The following is a 13,977-nucleotide window of genomic DNA, read 5'->3' as shown; positions in this document are numbered from 1 at the left end:
TTACTACATGCTAAAGGAGAAAAGCATAACTTCCCACTCCTTAAGTGTGGGCTGCATATAGTGACTCCTATCCAAAGGGTACAGTATGAAGTGGGGGAGAGGAGGAGGAGAATAACTTTAAAGTAGAGAAACCTGGCAAATACTACTTTAGCCAGATGATCAAGGTCAATATCAACAGTCATAAATCATGATGATAGTATGTATTGTTGATATGCACTGATGAAAATGATACTTTACCTTTGTGACTGTCCTCCCAAAATCACCAAAACTCCAATCTAATCATGAAAAAAAAATCAAATTCTAATAGTCAGGCATACTATACCTGACCAGTACTCCTCAGAAGTGTCAAGGTCATCAAAAATAAGGAAAGACTGAGAAAATGTCACAGCCAATATGAGCCTAAGGAGACATGACAACTAAATGTAATGTGGTATCTTGGATGGGATCCCGGAATAGAAAGACATTAGGTAAAAACTAATGAAATCAGAATAAACTATGGGCTTCAGTTGGTAATAATGTATCAGCATTGGTTCATTTATTTTAACAAATGTTAAACATTTAACAAATAACCATACTTATATAAGAGGAGAAACTGTATGGTGGGAGTGGGGGATGTATATATGGAAACTCTACACTATCTGTTCAATTTTTCCGTAAATCTAAAACTATTCTAGAAAATGGTCTATTAATTCTAAAAATTAGATCACAAATTATATGTAACAGTATAACTTCATAACAAATACATTAAAAAAGGACAGCCAAAATACAAAAAGTAGTTGTGTTAGGATGATAAGACGATGGGTGATTTTTTTTTTCCTTAGTCTCCAAATTTTCTAACATTACTAACACATTACTTTTATAATTTAAAAAATGAATTTTATACCACTAAACACCTACTAGAATGACCAAAATCCAAAACACTGACAACACCAAATGCCGACGAGAATATGGCTTAACAGGAACTCTCATTCACTGCTGGTGGAAATGCAAAAGGGTATACTTTGGAAGACAGTTTGGTGGCTTCTTATAAAAATCACATACTCTTACCACCTGGATCCAGCAATTATGCTCCTTGGAGTCAAAAACTTTTGTCCACACAAAAACCTGCACACAGATGTTTATAAGCAGCTTTATTCATAATTACCAAAACTTGGAAGCAACCAAGATGTCCTTCAGTTGAGGAATGGATAAACTGTGGTAGATCCAGAAGACAATGGAATATTATTCATCACTAGAAAGAAATGCGCTATCAAGCCATAAAAAGACATGAAGGACACTTAAATGTATATTACTAGGTGAAAGAAGACAAGGCTACATACTATATGATTCCAACTGTATGATAATCTAGAAGAGGCAAAACTATGGAGACAGTAAAAAGATCAGTAGTTGCCAGGGCTTAGGGGGAGAGAGGAATGAATTAGCAGAGCATAGAGGATTTTTAGGGCAGTGAAACTACTCTGTATACTACAGTGGCAGATACTGTTATTACAAATTTGTCCAAACCCATAGAATATACAACACCAAGAGTGAACCCTAAAATAAACTATGGACTCTAAGTGACAATGATGTGTCAATGTAGGCTCATCAATTCTAACAAATGTACGTCTCTGGTGGGGGATGTTTATAATGGTGGAAGCTATGCATTCTATGGAGAGCCCTAATTCACAAACCCTTACCAAAGCCTTTTTTAAGTATCAAAAGCAAAATTCAATATTTATACCAATATTTTAAAGCACCTACATCCAAAAATTTAATGCTGGGCAAAAGAGAGTACTAATAACAATAAAGTATGGCCCTGGCAGGGTTGAGAAACTGAGAGCTATGTCAATCAGCATCTAGTCTTCCCAAAGAGGGAAAAAAGAATAAATAACTTGTCAAATAAGCTGCTCACCATCACTGGGACTTTTTACCCTTGGCTGGGTGTTCTATTCACAAAGAACGCTGCCTGAGGCAGGAAAAGTACAAATAAGCATCATCTGTCTTTCGACCATAATACCTCCAGCCACAAGTAACAAGGGTTTACTACTTGGGAAGGAGTAATAGATTCCTCAAACCTTCTAGTTCCAAGGCAATCAGGATACAAATATAATCTACACAGGTAGACTTATTTCTAAAAAAATGAATCTTGTCATTCAATAAAAAAAAGTATAATAAGGCTTAAGGCTTTAAGGTATTTTAAAAATCAATATAAAATTATAATCAAGCTATTCAGAAGAAAAGTTCATTTGTTATCTGATAATTACCTGTAAGGCCAATGTAACAACTTGACACCAAGAATAAAAACAAACTTGTTCATTTCCCTCCTAATAAAATACAAAATTCTAGTCTTAGAATTTTAAAACAGCCTCCTATATTAAAATTACTAAGGCTTTGGATCTGTGCTCCACATGGCCAGGACACAACTAGTTTACACCTTTTATCCTAGCATAGTTAATGGGCCCCTTTCATTTTCAAGTGTCTCGGTCTGGACAATAAACTATACAGTCCTCCTAGTTTTAGTACATTTTGTGTCTGGAAGACTCCTGTGAATATGCACATAGTCTCTAGGCACTTGCATTACTAGTTTAGATAACTAAGGGCAGAAAAGTACTTATGGCGACTTGGAGGAATTGCTCTAAACTTGTTCATCCCATTGTGGTGAGGCAGGACGGGGGGAGGCTAGGGAGGAGGAATGAAAATCAGGTCAACTGGGCTTAAGAAATAACCTGAGGCTGCCGCTTTCTCCATCAAACCTAAAATTCCTTAGTGCAAAGACTATATGTCATTCAGCTTCCTATCCCCAGTGTCTAATATTGTATGTGTCATGTAGTAAGCACTCATTAAAAGTTTTCCCTGAGTGAATGAAAAAAATTATTAAGATTAGCACACAAACTCAATACTGGTTTTCCTTCATGCACTTCCATAATTTCATTCTTTATTTTTAACTTTTATACTGGTTTCACTATTTAGAGGGAAGTACTAAAAATATTATGCAAGCTCTACATTTTTCAAGCCTTAGTATTAGTGATCACTTTGCTTTCTATTATGGGTAGCAATAAAAATAATGGTTAAGAGTAAAATATGACATTCAATTATGTAAGCAATTCCAAAGTGAGGCTATGTTTTCTTTTACTGAACTATACTGAAAATAAAAGTAAATTGTTTTTATTAATTTTTAAAAAAATAAACACTGATTCCAAGGATAGCAAAATGAGGTAAGAAGAAGGAATAAGAAATAAACATGTTGACATTTAAAAAGCAGCCTTTATTTTATGTTAATTCTGGGAATAATCTATTATAATTATATTGTTTCATCTCATAAAAACTAAATGCACCACACTTAGCTAAAAAATTTAAGCACGGTGGGTCTCCTCACACGACAGAGGCTAAAGTATTACCAGTAAAGTCTTAAAAGAAATTTCTGATACTAAAGCTATAAAAGTATACATTTATCTTGTTTGGATAAGATTTTTTTGTTTGCTTACTTTTCAACTTTTGTCTTTAAAAACTTGATCAGCATATAACAACTCTATGGTTCAATTTAAATGTAAAGCTGCATGTGAAAATAGGTTACTTCTTCACACTGCGGGATAATGAATGCTAGATAAAGGTAGGAAAGTTGCTAATAGCCATAATGGTTTCCCTAACCTGACTAACTCATTCTCCTATCTACCCTATTTCTCAGGCCCCCTCAATCAGTTATTCACCAGCAAAACAAACATAATCAGTCCTAAAGCATTTCTCAACACCAACTCAGGCTTTGAGATCTGCTATAATTTGAACCATTGCCTAAATGGCCAATTTAAACACAACTCCCCAATGTTTTTAGTTTGGTGTACAGTGAAAATTAAAGAATAAAATCTACTTGCTTTATCAACAACCTTAGTTTGCAAGTCAGGTAAATTACCAAAGAAGGAATCTTAATATTTTAAAGTTCTATTTCACTACTATTTCTGAATTACCACATAATGCAACTAAAAACATGATTCCTCATGTGATCTGATAAGTCTGTTCTGCGGTGACAAACTGCACCCTGAATCCCAACACCCATTTCCTAAATATTCAATTAGTCTCCAGAGGTACTGTATTTGAGTGTGAGGAGAAGTGTAAATCTATCACCACTACTGAAAAAACAGTTCAAAATACCTTCATCTATGTAAGAAGCCCTTAGAAATGAATAACAAGACATACTTTTTAAGTGATATGGCCCTTCAGCAATCAAATACCATCCTTTAACCCAAATTAAATTTGCGCAATTTCTTCTGGAAGCTGAGGAACACAGACTACAGTACAGTTTTTGTAAGCTGTAGTCTATTTCAGCATATTGAATAAGAAGAAAGTTACAGTAAGACCTTTTCCAAATCAGCAACATAAAGGATAATTTGGTAGGCCAGGGAAATCTAAAATAATCTATTAGCACACAATTCAGAAAGGGAAACTTTAGTGTCACATTTCCTTGGATTCAAAACACCAGGTAGAGAGAACAAAACTCATTGTCGTTTCTAAGAAAAGAGATGCAAGTTACGTACCTTGAGAAAACAGATCCAAAAAATAGTTTTTAACCCTACCAGAATCAAAATGATCATAATTTTGGGTAAAAAGAATTAAGTAACCTGCATGGTACATTCAGTAGACAAACTACACACTTTATAAATTACAAACTTTATCACGATTAAACTGATCAGCAAAAGAAGTGGAAGAAGTTTCCAAAACTTTCACAGAGGTCATCACATCTCCAAATATTAAGTTAATCAATCTCCCAATTTTCAAAACATACTAAATAAACATAGCTAAAACTAGATAGGCCCACAGATATAAAAGTACTGTCGGGGGCAGGGGGTTGGAGGGGAGAGAGACAGCTTCCTGGTTAATCGCACTGAATAGTTCTGTAAGAGTAATCAGCCTCTTCAAAGCAGCTGGGAGAAAATCCACACAAGCAGCTGACTCTGCAGACTGCTCTGTACTTTTCCAAAGAGAAGTAAACTAATTACTTGTGTTTCAAGTGCACAGAATACGTAGACCTGTCATTCTAGTCTTGCTCTGAGGTCTGACACAAGAATCTGCAGTTTCAGAGAGCTTAAGCAAACACCATTTTTTTAAAAGATGTTTTCATAACAACGGAAGTTCATTAAAGGAAGTACACGTAAGAGTATTCAAATGCAGTACCTTACTCTGCAACTTTAATACCTTGCAGATAGGTATATTTCCTCAACTATATGAAAACCTTATTAGTTAGCAGGGAGCAATAAATAATAAACAAAAGAGACTACACACGTACTACCTAGCATTTGACTGATACCATATCACAAAATCTAACTCTGAAGTACCCCTCACATTACTGACAGGAGAAATTCACTGTATGGTCACCACCAATTCTTAAACTTACCTGGGGCTTCCCTGGTGGCGCAGTGGTTAAGAATCTACCTGCCAATGCAGGAGACACGGGTTCGAGCCCTGGTCTGGAAAGATCCCACATGCCGCGGAGCAACTAAGCCCGTGCGCCACAACTACTGAGCCTGCGCTCTAGAGCCCACGATCCACAACTACTGAGCCGGAATATTGCAACTACTGAAGCCCGCGCGCCTAGAGCCCGTGCTCTGAAACAAGAGAAGCCACCGCAATGAGAAGCCCGCGCACCACAACGAAGACTAGTCCCCACTCGCCACAACTAGAGAAAGCCCGCACGCAGCAACGAAGACCCAACACAGCCAAATAAATAAATAAATAAATAAATAAACTTATTTGAAAGATCTTTGTAAGAATTTTCATTTTGAAGGTAGAATGCAGGTATAAATCTTAGTACTATATATATTAAGTTCCCTGTCTGTCTTCAGTCCCCCTCAACTCCCAGCGACACGCTGTATGCCAAAATAAAAGATTTAAATTAAAGGAGTCATCTTCAAATCAGAGGAGTACAGCTAAAACAGAACATCTGTAGGGCAGAGCACAAGTGGACCTACAGCATATAGGATCAAACTTATCAACTGTAAACACAATAGTAAGTACAGTCATATAAAACATAAGAGAAAGAGAAACGGATATTTGAGAAGCTGAACTGTGCTGTGAGTAAAATACATATATACAAATTAAAGGCAACCAGCTCCTCACCAGCTGCTCCCAGCTCTAGGCATTAGAGCTTAGTTGTCTTTAGTTCCCTTCTTTATATAGTACAAGACAGCCCAAGAGAGTAGATGCTCTGAAATTCTTCTAACAGTGATTTTCCTCTTTGGCCTTGGAAATGTTATTCAACCTCTTCAGGTAAATAAATAAAAACTAAATTCTCAGGGAGTCCTGGGTATTAATGCACATACAACGATATTCTGACCTCAAAAACAGAATAAAATCCAAACTTTTTAGCACGGCAATCAAAACCCCATTTGATCTAACCTGAAGCACAGGTTGTCTATAAACAAACAGCAACTTTAGATTCCTTGTTATCCTAAGATCCTCCCTTTGGTCACACAGTTACCTCAGCCTATAAAATCCTTCCCCCTCTTCTGCCTACTAAAATTATACCTGTCCTTCAATCACAGTTTAAAAGCCTTCTATGACCTATCCACCCACCAATCTTCCAATCTTCTCAAGCATATTCACTCTTCTTACCTCTAAACTCCCATTGTGTTTTTCATTTATCTCCATTATTTCATTTTGCTTTACATACAGTAAATTGTTTACATGCACCTTCCCCACTGCAGTGTAAGTTTCCCAAGGGCAGGGATACAGGGACTCTGTGACTCACACAAGCCTAACAGTACTTTACACATAGTTTGTGCTTAATTGTGGTACCAGGCTGAACATGAAGTGATATTAGCCAACATCATAAAATTGATACCCTAAGTCAGTTTTTCAAACAGTGGATTACAACCTAATGAGTCATGAAATTAATGCAGTGGGCCACCATCAGCATTCAAAAAACAAAACAAAAAATCCAAAATACTGACGGACTAAAAACTACCAGAGTGCATGACACTAGTAAACACAGTTTTGTGAAACTTGTTTCAGGTGTTTTTTTTTAAACTGGGTGTAATACAAAATCCATGAGTTCCAATTTTTTTTAAATGGTTTTAAACTGCCTAAATTTTTTTTTTTCCAAATATGGGCCTGGAATTGCACCACCCATACACTGGCTCTTACTAGACTGCCTAAGTGAAGCACAGAAACCATCTCTATAGCTGACAGTCGAAGAACAGAATGACCCTAACTGGCGCTAACCTAAACCACTACAATATCCTTTGTGCCAGCAATGTCAGCATCTAACAAATGAACTTACCACAGATCATGCTCCCAAAGCACCATGCAGTGATCATAAATCGTAAATGTTTGCTTGTCAACTGAGTCTCTTTGCTTTATCTACCGGATCATAAGAATTATTCCCAACAGGACTTATCTAAAAAAACAATTATCCTTTAGAGCGTGGTAATAAACCCTCTCCTGAAACAAACTGGAAAAGTGGTGGCTGGAAAAAGAATTGTTCTTCACAGTAACTTATATGACCCAAACAAATCTTCACGTTAGTAACAAAAACTCTTTTCCTGGTCACAGCAATGTTGCAGAAGACATTTCTGTGGGGAAGATAATGCTATTTTCAAATTTAGTTTTATTATTTTGCCGCCCTCACTACCTATGGAAGTAAAAGTATTTCTTGGGGTTGCAATTACGATCATCATGCTCTCTTCACTGATAACCAATAAAGATAGCAACAAATAAGGGCAAAGAATGCCTATTTTGGTTCCCTGTCTTCTACCCCATTTAACAATAAGAGAGACAGGGTAAATAAAGATATAACACAGTTACATTTCAAAATCATAGAACCATAGTTCAACTGCTATCCAACTTCATAGGGATATGACTGAATTTTTAAGAATTTTAAGTGACTTCAGTCAAGAATAGTTGACTATTAACAGTCAAGAACAGCTGAGAAAACAAAGAAATGGAAAATACACTGGATTTAGCTTCCAAAGACCTGGGTTTAATTCTGGTTAACATTCATTAGTGCAACACCCAGTTTCCTCTCTTATGAAATAGGGATAACACTCATACATTCATTCAGCAAGCATTTATGGAAGAGTACTTTTTATGTGCCACTATATTTAGCTACGGAAACAGCATAGACATAGTCCCTGTCACCAAGGAGCTTATATTTTCCCTATCTCACAAGGCTCTTGTGAAGATCAAATGTAAAAACACTGTGCAAACTGTAACACTGTACAAATTGCAAAGTGATATAATAATAATTATTATTAACTTGCTCTACCTCTTAACCCTCACCTTTATTATAACAGCTTATCAAGATTCAATAAATAAAGTGTAGATGATTAGATACAACAGTTAGTCCACTATCTACTGAACTGATTTTCCTAAGGGCTGGGATTTCAAGAGCCTAACAAATCACTTTGTTCATATAGTCTTAGCTAATGACTCTCTACATAATCATGACAATAAAATGAACTGAGAATTAAAGGCTTGTAGTTTCACTCCAGGTATGGGGTGGGTATGTTGACTGCATTTCCCACACCTGGCCAGGGAGTAAAAAATAAAGATTTCTAGGCCCCATGCAAGACCTACTGAATCACAACCTTTAAAGGGTGAGCCTGAGAATCCATACTTTTGACAAGCACTCCCAGTGATTCTTACACTCACTAAAGCTTGAGACTCACTGCCATAAAAACTTCCTTTGATCAATAACCATGATTTCAAACACCATTTCCAAAACCTACCTGGAAAATCTAAGCCAAATAGAATTCAGCTACAACTGAGAAAGCAGATCCTAAGAAGGTACTTTTTAACTCATAAAAATACTTCGTGTGGCCCCAACCTCTTTTTAGTCAATTTTCAAATTTTCACATAAAATTAAAAAAAAAAAAAACAAAGAATGCCCATGACATATTTATACGTTTTTAAAATAAATTATCACTAAACAAATATATATACACACACATCTTTTTCTTATGGTTTAACTTTAATACAGAAAAGTTATATTATCTTGTAGCTATCAAGAAGTAAGGTGGGACTTCCCTCGTGGCGCAGTGGTTAAGAATTGCCTGCCAATGCAGGGGACGTGAGTTCGAGCCCTGGTCCGGGAAGATCCCACAAGCCACGGAGCAACTAAGCCCGTGTGCCACAACTACTGAGCCTGTGTTCTAGAGCCCGCGAGCCACCACTACTGAAGCCCACGCACCTAGAGCTCGTGCTCCGCAACAAGAGAAGCCACTGCAATGAGAAGCCCACGCTCCACAACGTAGAGTAGCCCCCGCTAGCCGCAACTAGAGAAAGCCCGCGCAAGGCAACGAAGACCCGACACAGCCAAGAATAAAATTAATTAATTAATTAATTTTTTTTAAAAAAAGAAGTAAGGCATATACTCTCTGCCTAGCATAAATATATCATGATATTGAATGCTTACAAGCCAACCTTAGGGTCCATGCTTACTGAAGAGCATATTATCCAAATACCAAAGAGACAAAAACTAGCCAACAGACAAACCTAATCTCTCAAAAATAGACAGTACAATATCCATATCCACTGCACACTTAAACCCTCCTAAGGGCATCTCTCAAGAAATCAATCAAGAGCCCTTGAAACTATCTTAACCTTAAGAAAATCACCTGAAGTCTAATATTACTTCACATGCTATATGATTAGTGCAAAGACGTATTTATTTTGGTTTGATTTGTTGAAAGCATCCTTCACTCACTAGTCTCCAAGTATATACCCATCAAAGGGAAGACACTCAATATATGTTACACTGGAAAAATTACACGGTGGAGACTAACATTGCCATTCAAGAAAACTTTCCATCTGCAGTAAAATTCAGAGCCCAGAAGCCTTGTTCATACTCCAGTACCAAGCCCTGCAACATGACTCTTTCCCTAACCAGTTAGAATCTAGTCAGTTTTGAAGGGAGAAAGGACAAACCAAACCATATTGAATTTAATTTAATGACTTTTCCAAGATTCAGTTAGGACAAGGCCTTGGTAAGCAGCCTTTAAAGAAATGCACAGAAATAATGCTCTTTTTTGTCTAAGCTTCTATTCTCGTAAATCTCATCTGTTCTTTCAAACCTCTATCAGTTGTCCAAACTACTGCAATATATGAAAATTGGAATAAAATAATTTGCATATTGGAGGAAAGAGTCTAAAATAGGGAAAAGTCTTAATCAACAATTATCTGTTTAAGGAGGTCCAGACATCCACCTATAACTCAATACAAACTACATCTACACAATAATAATCTACCTATGCCTACTCTGACCCTACTTGGCACTTCATCAACATGCAAAGCTTACCTGGGACAACAGAGAGGTTAATTTAAGGAACTTGGGTGAGAGACAGAAAAAAGTGTTGCCTAAAGAAAGCTTTAGGAAAATTAGCATCAACCTAACCAAGATCAAAACAAGTAGGATACAGATATCCCTCAAGAACAATGTCTGTTTGGTCTCTCTTTTCCTCCTCTCACTTGAAAACCTAAGGAGAAGATGTAGACTTTGGAAGAAGGGAAAGAAAGAGAAAGAAACTGTATAGTTGAGGACCCAATTTACCATCTATCTTGGCTCTGTGTTACAACTATCACTATTTTCACTATAGTAGCAGAGAAACTTCAAAGAATTTGGAAATCAAAATACAGTTGGAAGGTGAGAATCCAATGCCAGGTAGATGTCCAATCATCACAACCTTCCAGAAAAAGGTTCTCTAAGCAAAGAGTGCTCTTTTTGCCCCGCCCACTAAAAGAGAGAAAGTTGTCTACTCATCACCACTAAAATGTAATGTCTTTTCTCTAGAAGAAGAAATGGGCCTAGACTGGAACCTGGGCCTGAGGCAAGTCCTTCTATCTGTCTAGGGAATCATCTGAGGTCTCCTTTACAGTACCTACTTTGCTTCTGGACTCTGCTGCAAAAACCACAGTACTCTACTCAAGTAAAAAGTAAATGATTTAGAACTTTATGATAAATTTATAATTTTAAATAAATACTTCAGTTTTAAATTTAAAAATAAACAGCTGGATACAAAATTAACTTCCAAAGGGAAAGAAAAATGACAATTCCAAGAGCTTCTATCAGAAGGAAACATCAGCCACAGATCTTGAGTTATCTAGAAAGAAAAGAATTAGGTGCCCAGGTACAAAGCAAAAGGTCAATACTGCATTCTGTACCTGAATGCCCTGACACCCAAAAAATTAAGAATATATTGCCAGAGTACCAGAAAAGTCATAGGACATTAACAGAAAAACGAACGCACCTATTTACAGGAAGGACAGAGGAAAGGTATAACAGCTTCACTTACTTTGGTGAACTACTCTTTTTTGAGGTGGAAGGTAAGAGGAAACAGAATGAATGGATACCATAGAATAAAAATGTCAAGGATAAGGGTAAGAGGCATAAGCTGAATAAGAAGGGATAGACTACTCTATAGGTCCTTCAAAATACTTATCCCCTTGAAACCTTGATCAAACCTACTGTATAAACCTACTGTTCTACTAGAGGAAAGACTGAAGGTTATGGAAATTATGGTTAAAATAACATTTATAGTAATGAGAAAGAGGGAATTCCCTGGCGGTCCAGTGGTGAGGACTCTGCGCTTTCACTGCGGTGGGCCTGGGTTCGATCCCTGGTGGAGGAACTAAGATCTCTCAAGCTGCGCGGAGCGGCCAAAAAAGAGAGAAAGATTCATGAGGGCAAATCCTAGCACTGAAAGAGAGGGCAAAAGTGTGAAACAAGAATATACAAGATAGAGTCAGTAAGCAGGAGAGAGATACAGGATTGAAGACTGCTGAGGAGAATGGAGACAATGAGAGCATACACCACCTACCAGTCAATCAGCAATCACTATACAAATCTTAATACAAAGTATAAAAACATAAATGTAACACCTGGATTAAAGGAGTAGGAGGAGGTCTGCAAAGAAACTGCAAGACAGGGCAGCATCCTGCCAGAGCTTTAAGGTATGCGGTGAGGAAGTAAGGATGAAGGAATATGAAGTGGGAGGGACTGCAGCAAGGAAAGAGGATGGGTTTCAACATGAAGGAGCCTAAAAAGAGAAAGAAGGGAAAACAACCTCAGAGAGAAAGAACAGGATAAAGTCAAGCATGGTATCACAAGAGAACAGACTAGAGGAGAGAATGAAAACGGCATGCCCTGAAAAAGTGGGGAGGTCAAAGACCCAAAAGGGGCTGTAGTTTGGGGGAAGCAGGCGCTAAGGAGAGCTCTACCATAAACCCGACTAAAAAGAAATACGAGTATGGTGCAGGAGTGAAGACAGGGGCCAGAACAGGGATGCTCTCAAGAGGGATGTGGTGATGGAGACGCTAGATTCAAAATACTGGTGTGACAAGGGGACTACTGTGAAGAGAAACTATCGTGTCAAAGACGACACCACCATCAAAAAAAAAAAAGCAAGGATCAGAAAAGAAGGTATTCTCCGAGTATGAATACAAAAAAGAGGGGAGGAAAGGGACACACGGAAGGACAGAAAAATATAGGGAGTGCCTAACCATAAGGAGAGGGTAACTAAGGAAAGAAAAAGGAGTGCAGCGTGGAGGGATGATGTTTCCGGAAGAAAAGTAGGAGCCGACCAAAGGTCCTGCCTATTTGGTTTAGAGGGCAGAAGGGACGGTCCACGGGGGCTAAAAGGAGTGGTGGAGAACAAGAAACTATGATGCTCAAGATGAGAACTTGGGGAGGACACACAGCGGCTGGGTCAGAAAAGGAGATGCTGTCAGTTAGAAGCAGAAAGAGGTTCAACAAGAGGAAAGCAAGGGGCACCGAGGAGCAGAAAGCAGCATGCCAAAGGGGAAGAAGGCAAGGGGGCAGAAAAGAAGCCAAAGCAATGGGGGCAGGGGTAAAAGCAGTAGGGGCGCTGGGACACTGGAGATTACAGGGAGGGTGCGGGGGTCTCAGAAACCCAGGGTGTGCGGAGGTAAAAGGGCCAACCTCCATGGAGGGGCGGGGGGCCGGTTCGGGGGTTGAGGGGAGGTGCGGCCTGAGGGTGACAGGGGTAGAGGGGAAATGCAGGGACAGACAGAGGGGAAGGGGTGGGGCGGCGGGCAGCCCCGATACTCACACCTCCAGAATGCGGTCCCCCTTGCGCACCCCGGCCCGGTCGGCCGCCCCCCCGGGCAGCACGGCGCTCACATGCTGCAGCGGCGCGTACAGCTCCCCGTTGATGCTCCGCAGTTGCCCGCCCTCGCTCACTTGGCCCCGCACGTTGAAGCCGTAGCCGGACTCGGACTTGACGATGCGCACGACCCGCGGGCCGCCGCCTCCCCCGCCGCCGTTCCCGGCGCAGTGGAGCCCAGACCCCCCGCCGCCGCCGCCGCCGCCGCCGCCACCTCCGTTCCTGTGAGGGGCTGAGGGGTGAATCCCTTCCCCGTCCTCATCCGCCATCTTGCGAGCGAGCGAGCCGTACTCCCACCACCCTACGCCTCCACTCCCTCCGCGCGTGCTCGACCTTCTCAGCAGCCGCGCGACCCCCGGCGCGCGCGCCCGCTCCGCCGACAGCGGGACCCGAGTCGGCCACGGAGCTGCCGGCGCGGGTAAAGGGGAGACAGGGGGCGGGGGGAAAGAAGACGGTTTAGATGCCGTGAAGCCTCCTGGGAGTTGTAGTTTCTGAATGGTGGGGGCGGGGAGAGGGCTGGGCCCGGGCCGGAGCTGAGGTTATATGACGCAATTTGGGCGCAAAGCCTGCTGGGGGTTGTAGTTCACCTTTCAAGCCCTTCTTAGGAGTGTCCTTTTGGATGGTGAGCAGGTAACCCAGCCTGGAGTGGAGGTGACAGATTCATCTGCTGACGTGGAGCATGTTTTATTTTTCTTTCATTTCATAACCTTTAAAAAACAATAATATTAGGACAACTTGATGTTTGTGATTCAACATAGTCTTAAATTATAACAATTCGTTTGCTCAGTACCTTATGTGTCTACATACTTTTTTTTTTCAGGCCCCACGGGCTGGCAGGCGAAATCTTAGTTCCCTGACCAGTGATGGAATCGCCGCCTCAGCCCCACCC

At 39.8% G+C, this 13,977-nt stretch overlaps 1 protein-coding gene across 3 annotated transcripts in view; it reads right to left on the bottom strand.

Moving 5' to 3' along the window:
* Nucleotides 1-13,517, bottom strand: part of SNX27 (sorting nexin 27) — an 89,581-nt gene extending 76,064 nt beyond the window's left edge. For all 3 annotated transcript variants that reach the window (XM_068540798.1, XM_068540801.1, XM_068540799.1), the window contains exon 1: nucleotides 13,035-13,517. In XM_068540798.1, coding sequence (XP_068396899.1) covers nucleotides 13,035-13,357 — 323 coding nt within the window. In that variant the 5' untranslated portion in view covers nucleotides 13,358-13,517. The remainder of the gene's footprint in view (nucleotides 1-13,034) is intronic.
* Nucleotides 13,518-13,977: the final 460 nt, after the last annotated feature.

Source organism: Eschrichtius robustus, chromosome 3 (assembly GCF_028021215.1).
Source record: "Eschrichtius robustus isolate mEscRob2 chromosome 3, mEscRob2.pri, whole genome shotgun sequence".
NCBI lineage: Eukaryota > Metazoa > Chordata > Mammalia > Artiodactyla > Eschrichtiidae > Eschrichtius > Eschrichtius robustus.
Note: the sequence above shows the minus strand (reverse complement) of the source record. Positions and strands in the feature narration are given on the sequence as shown.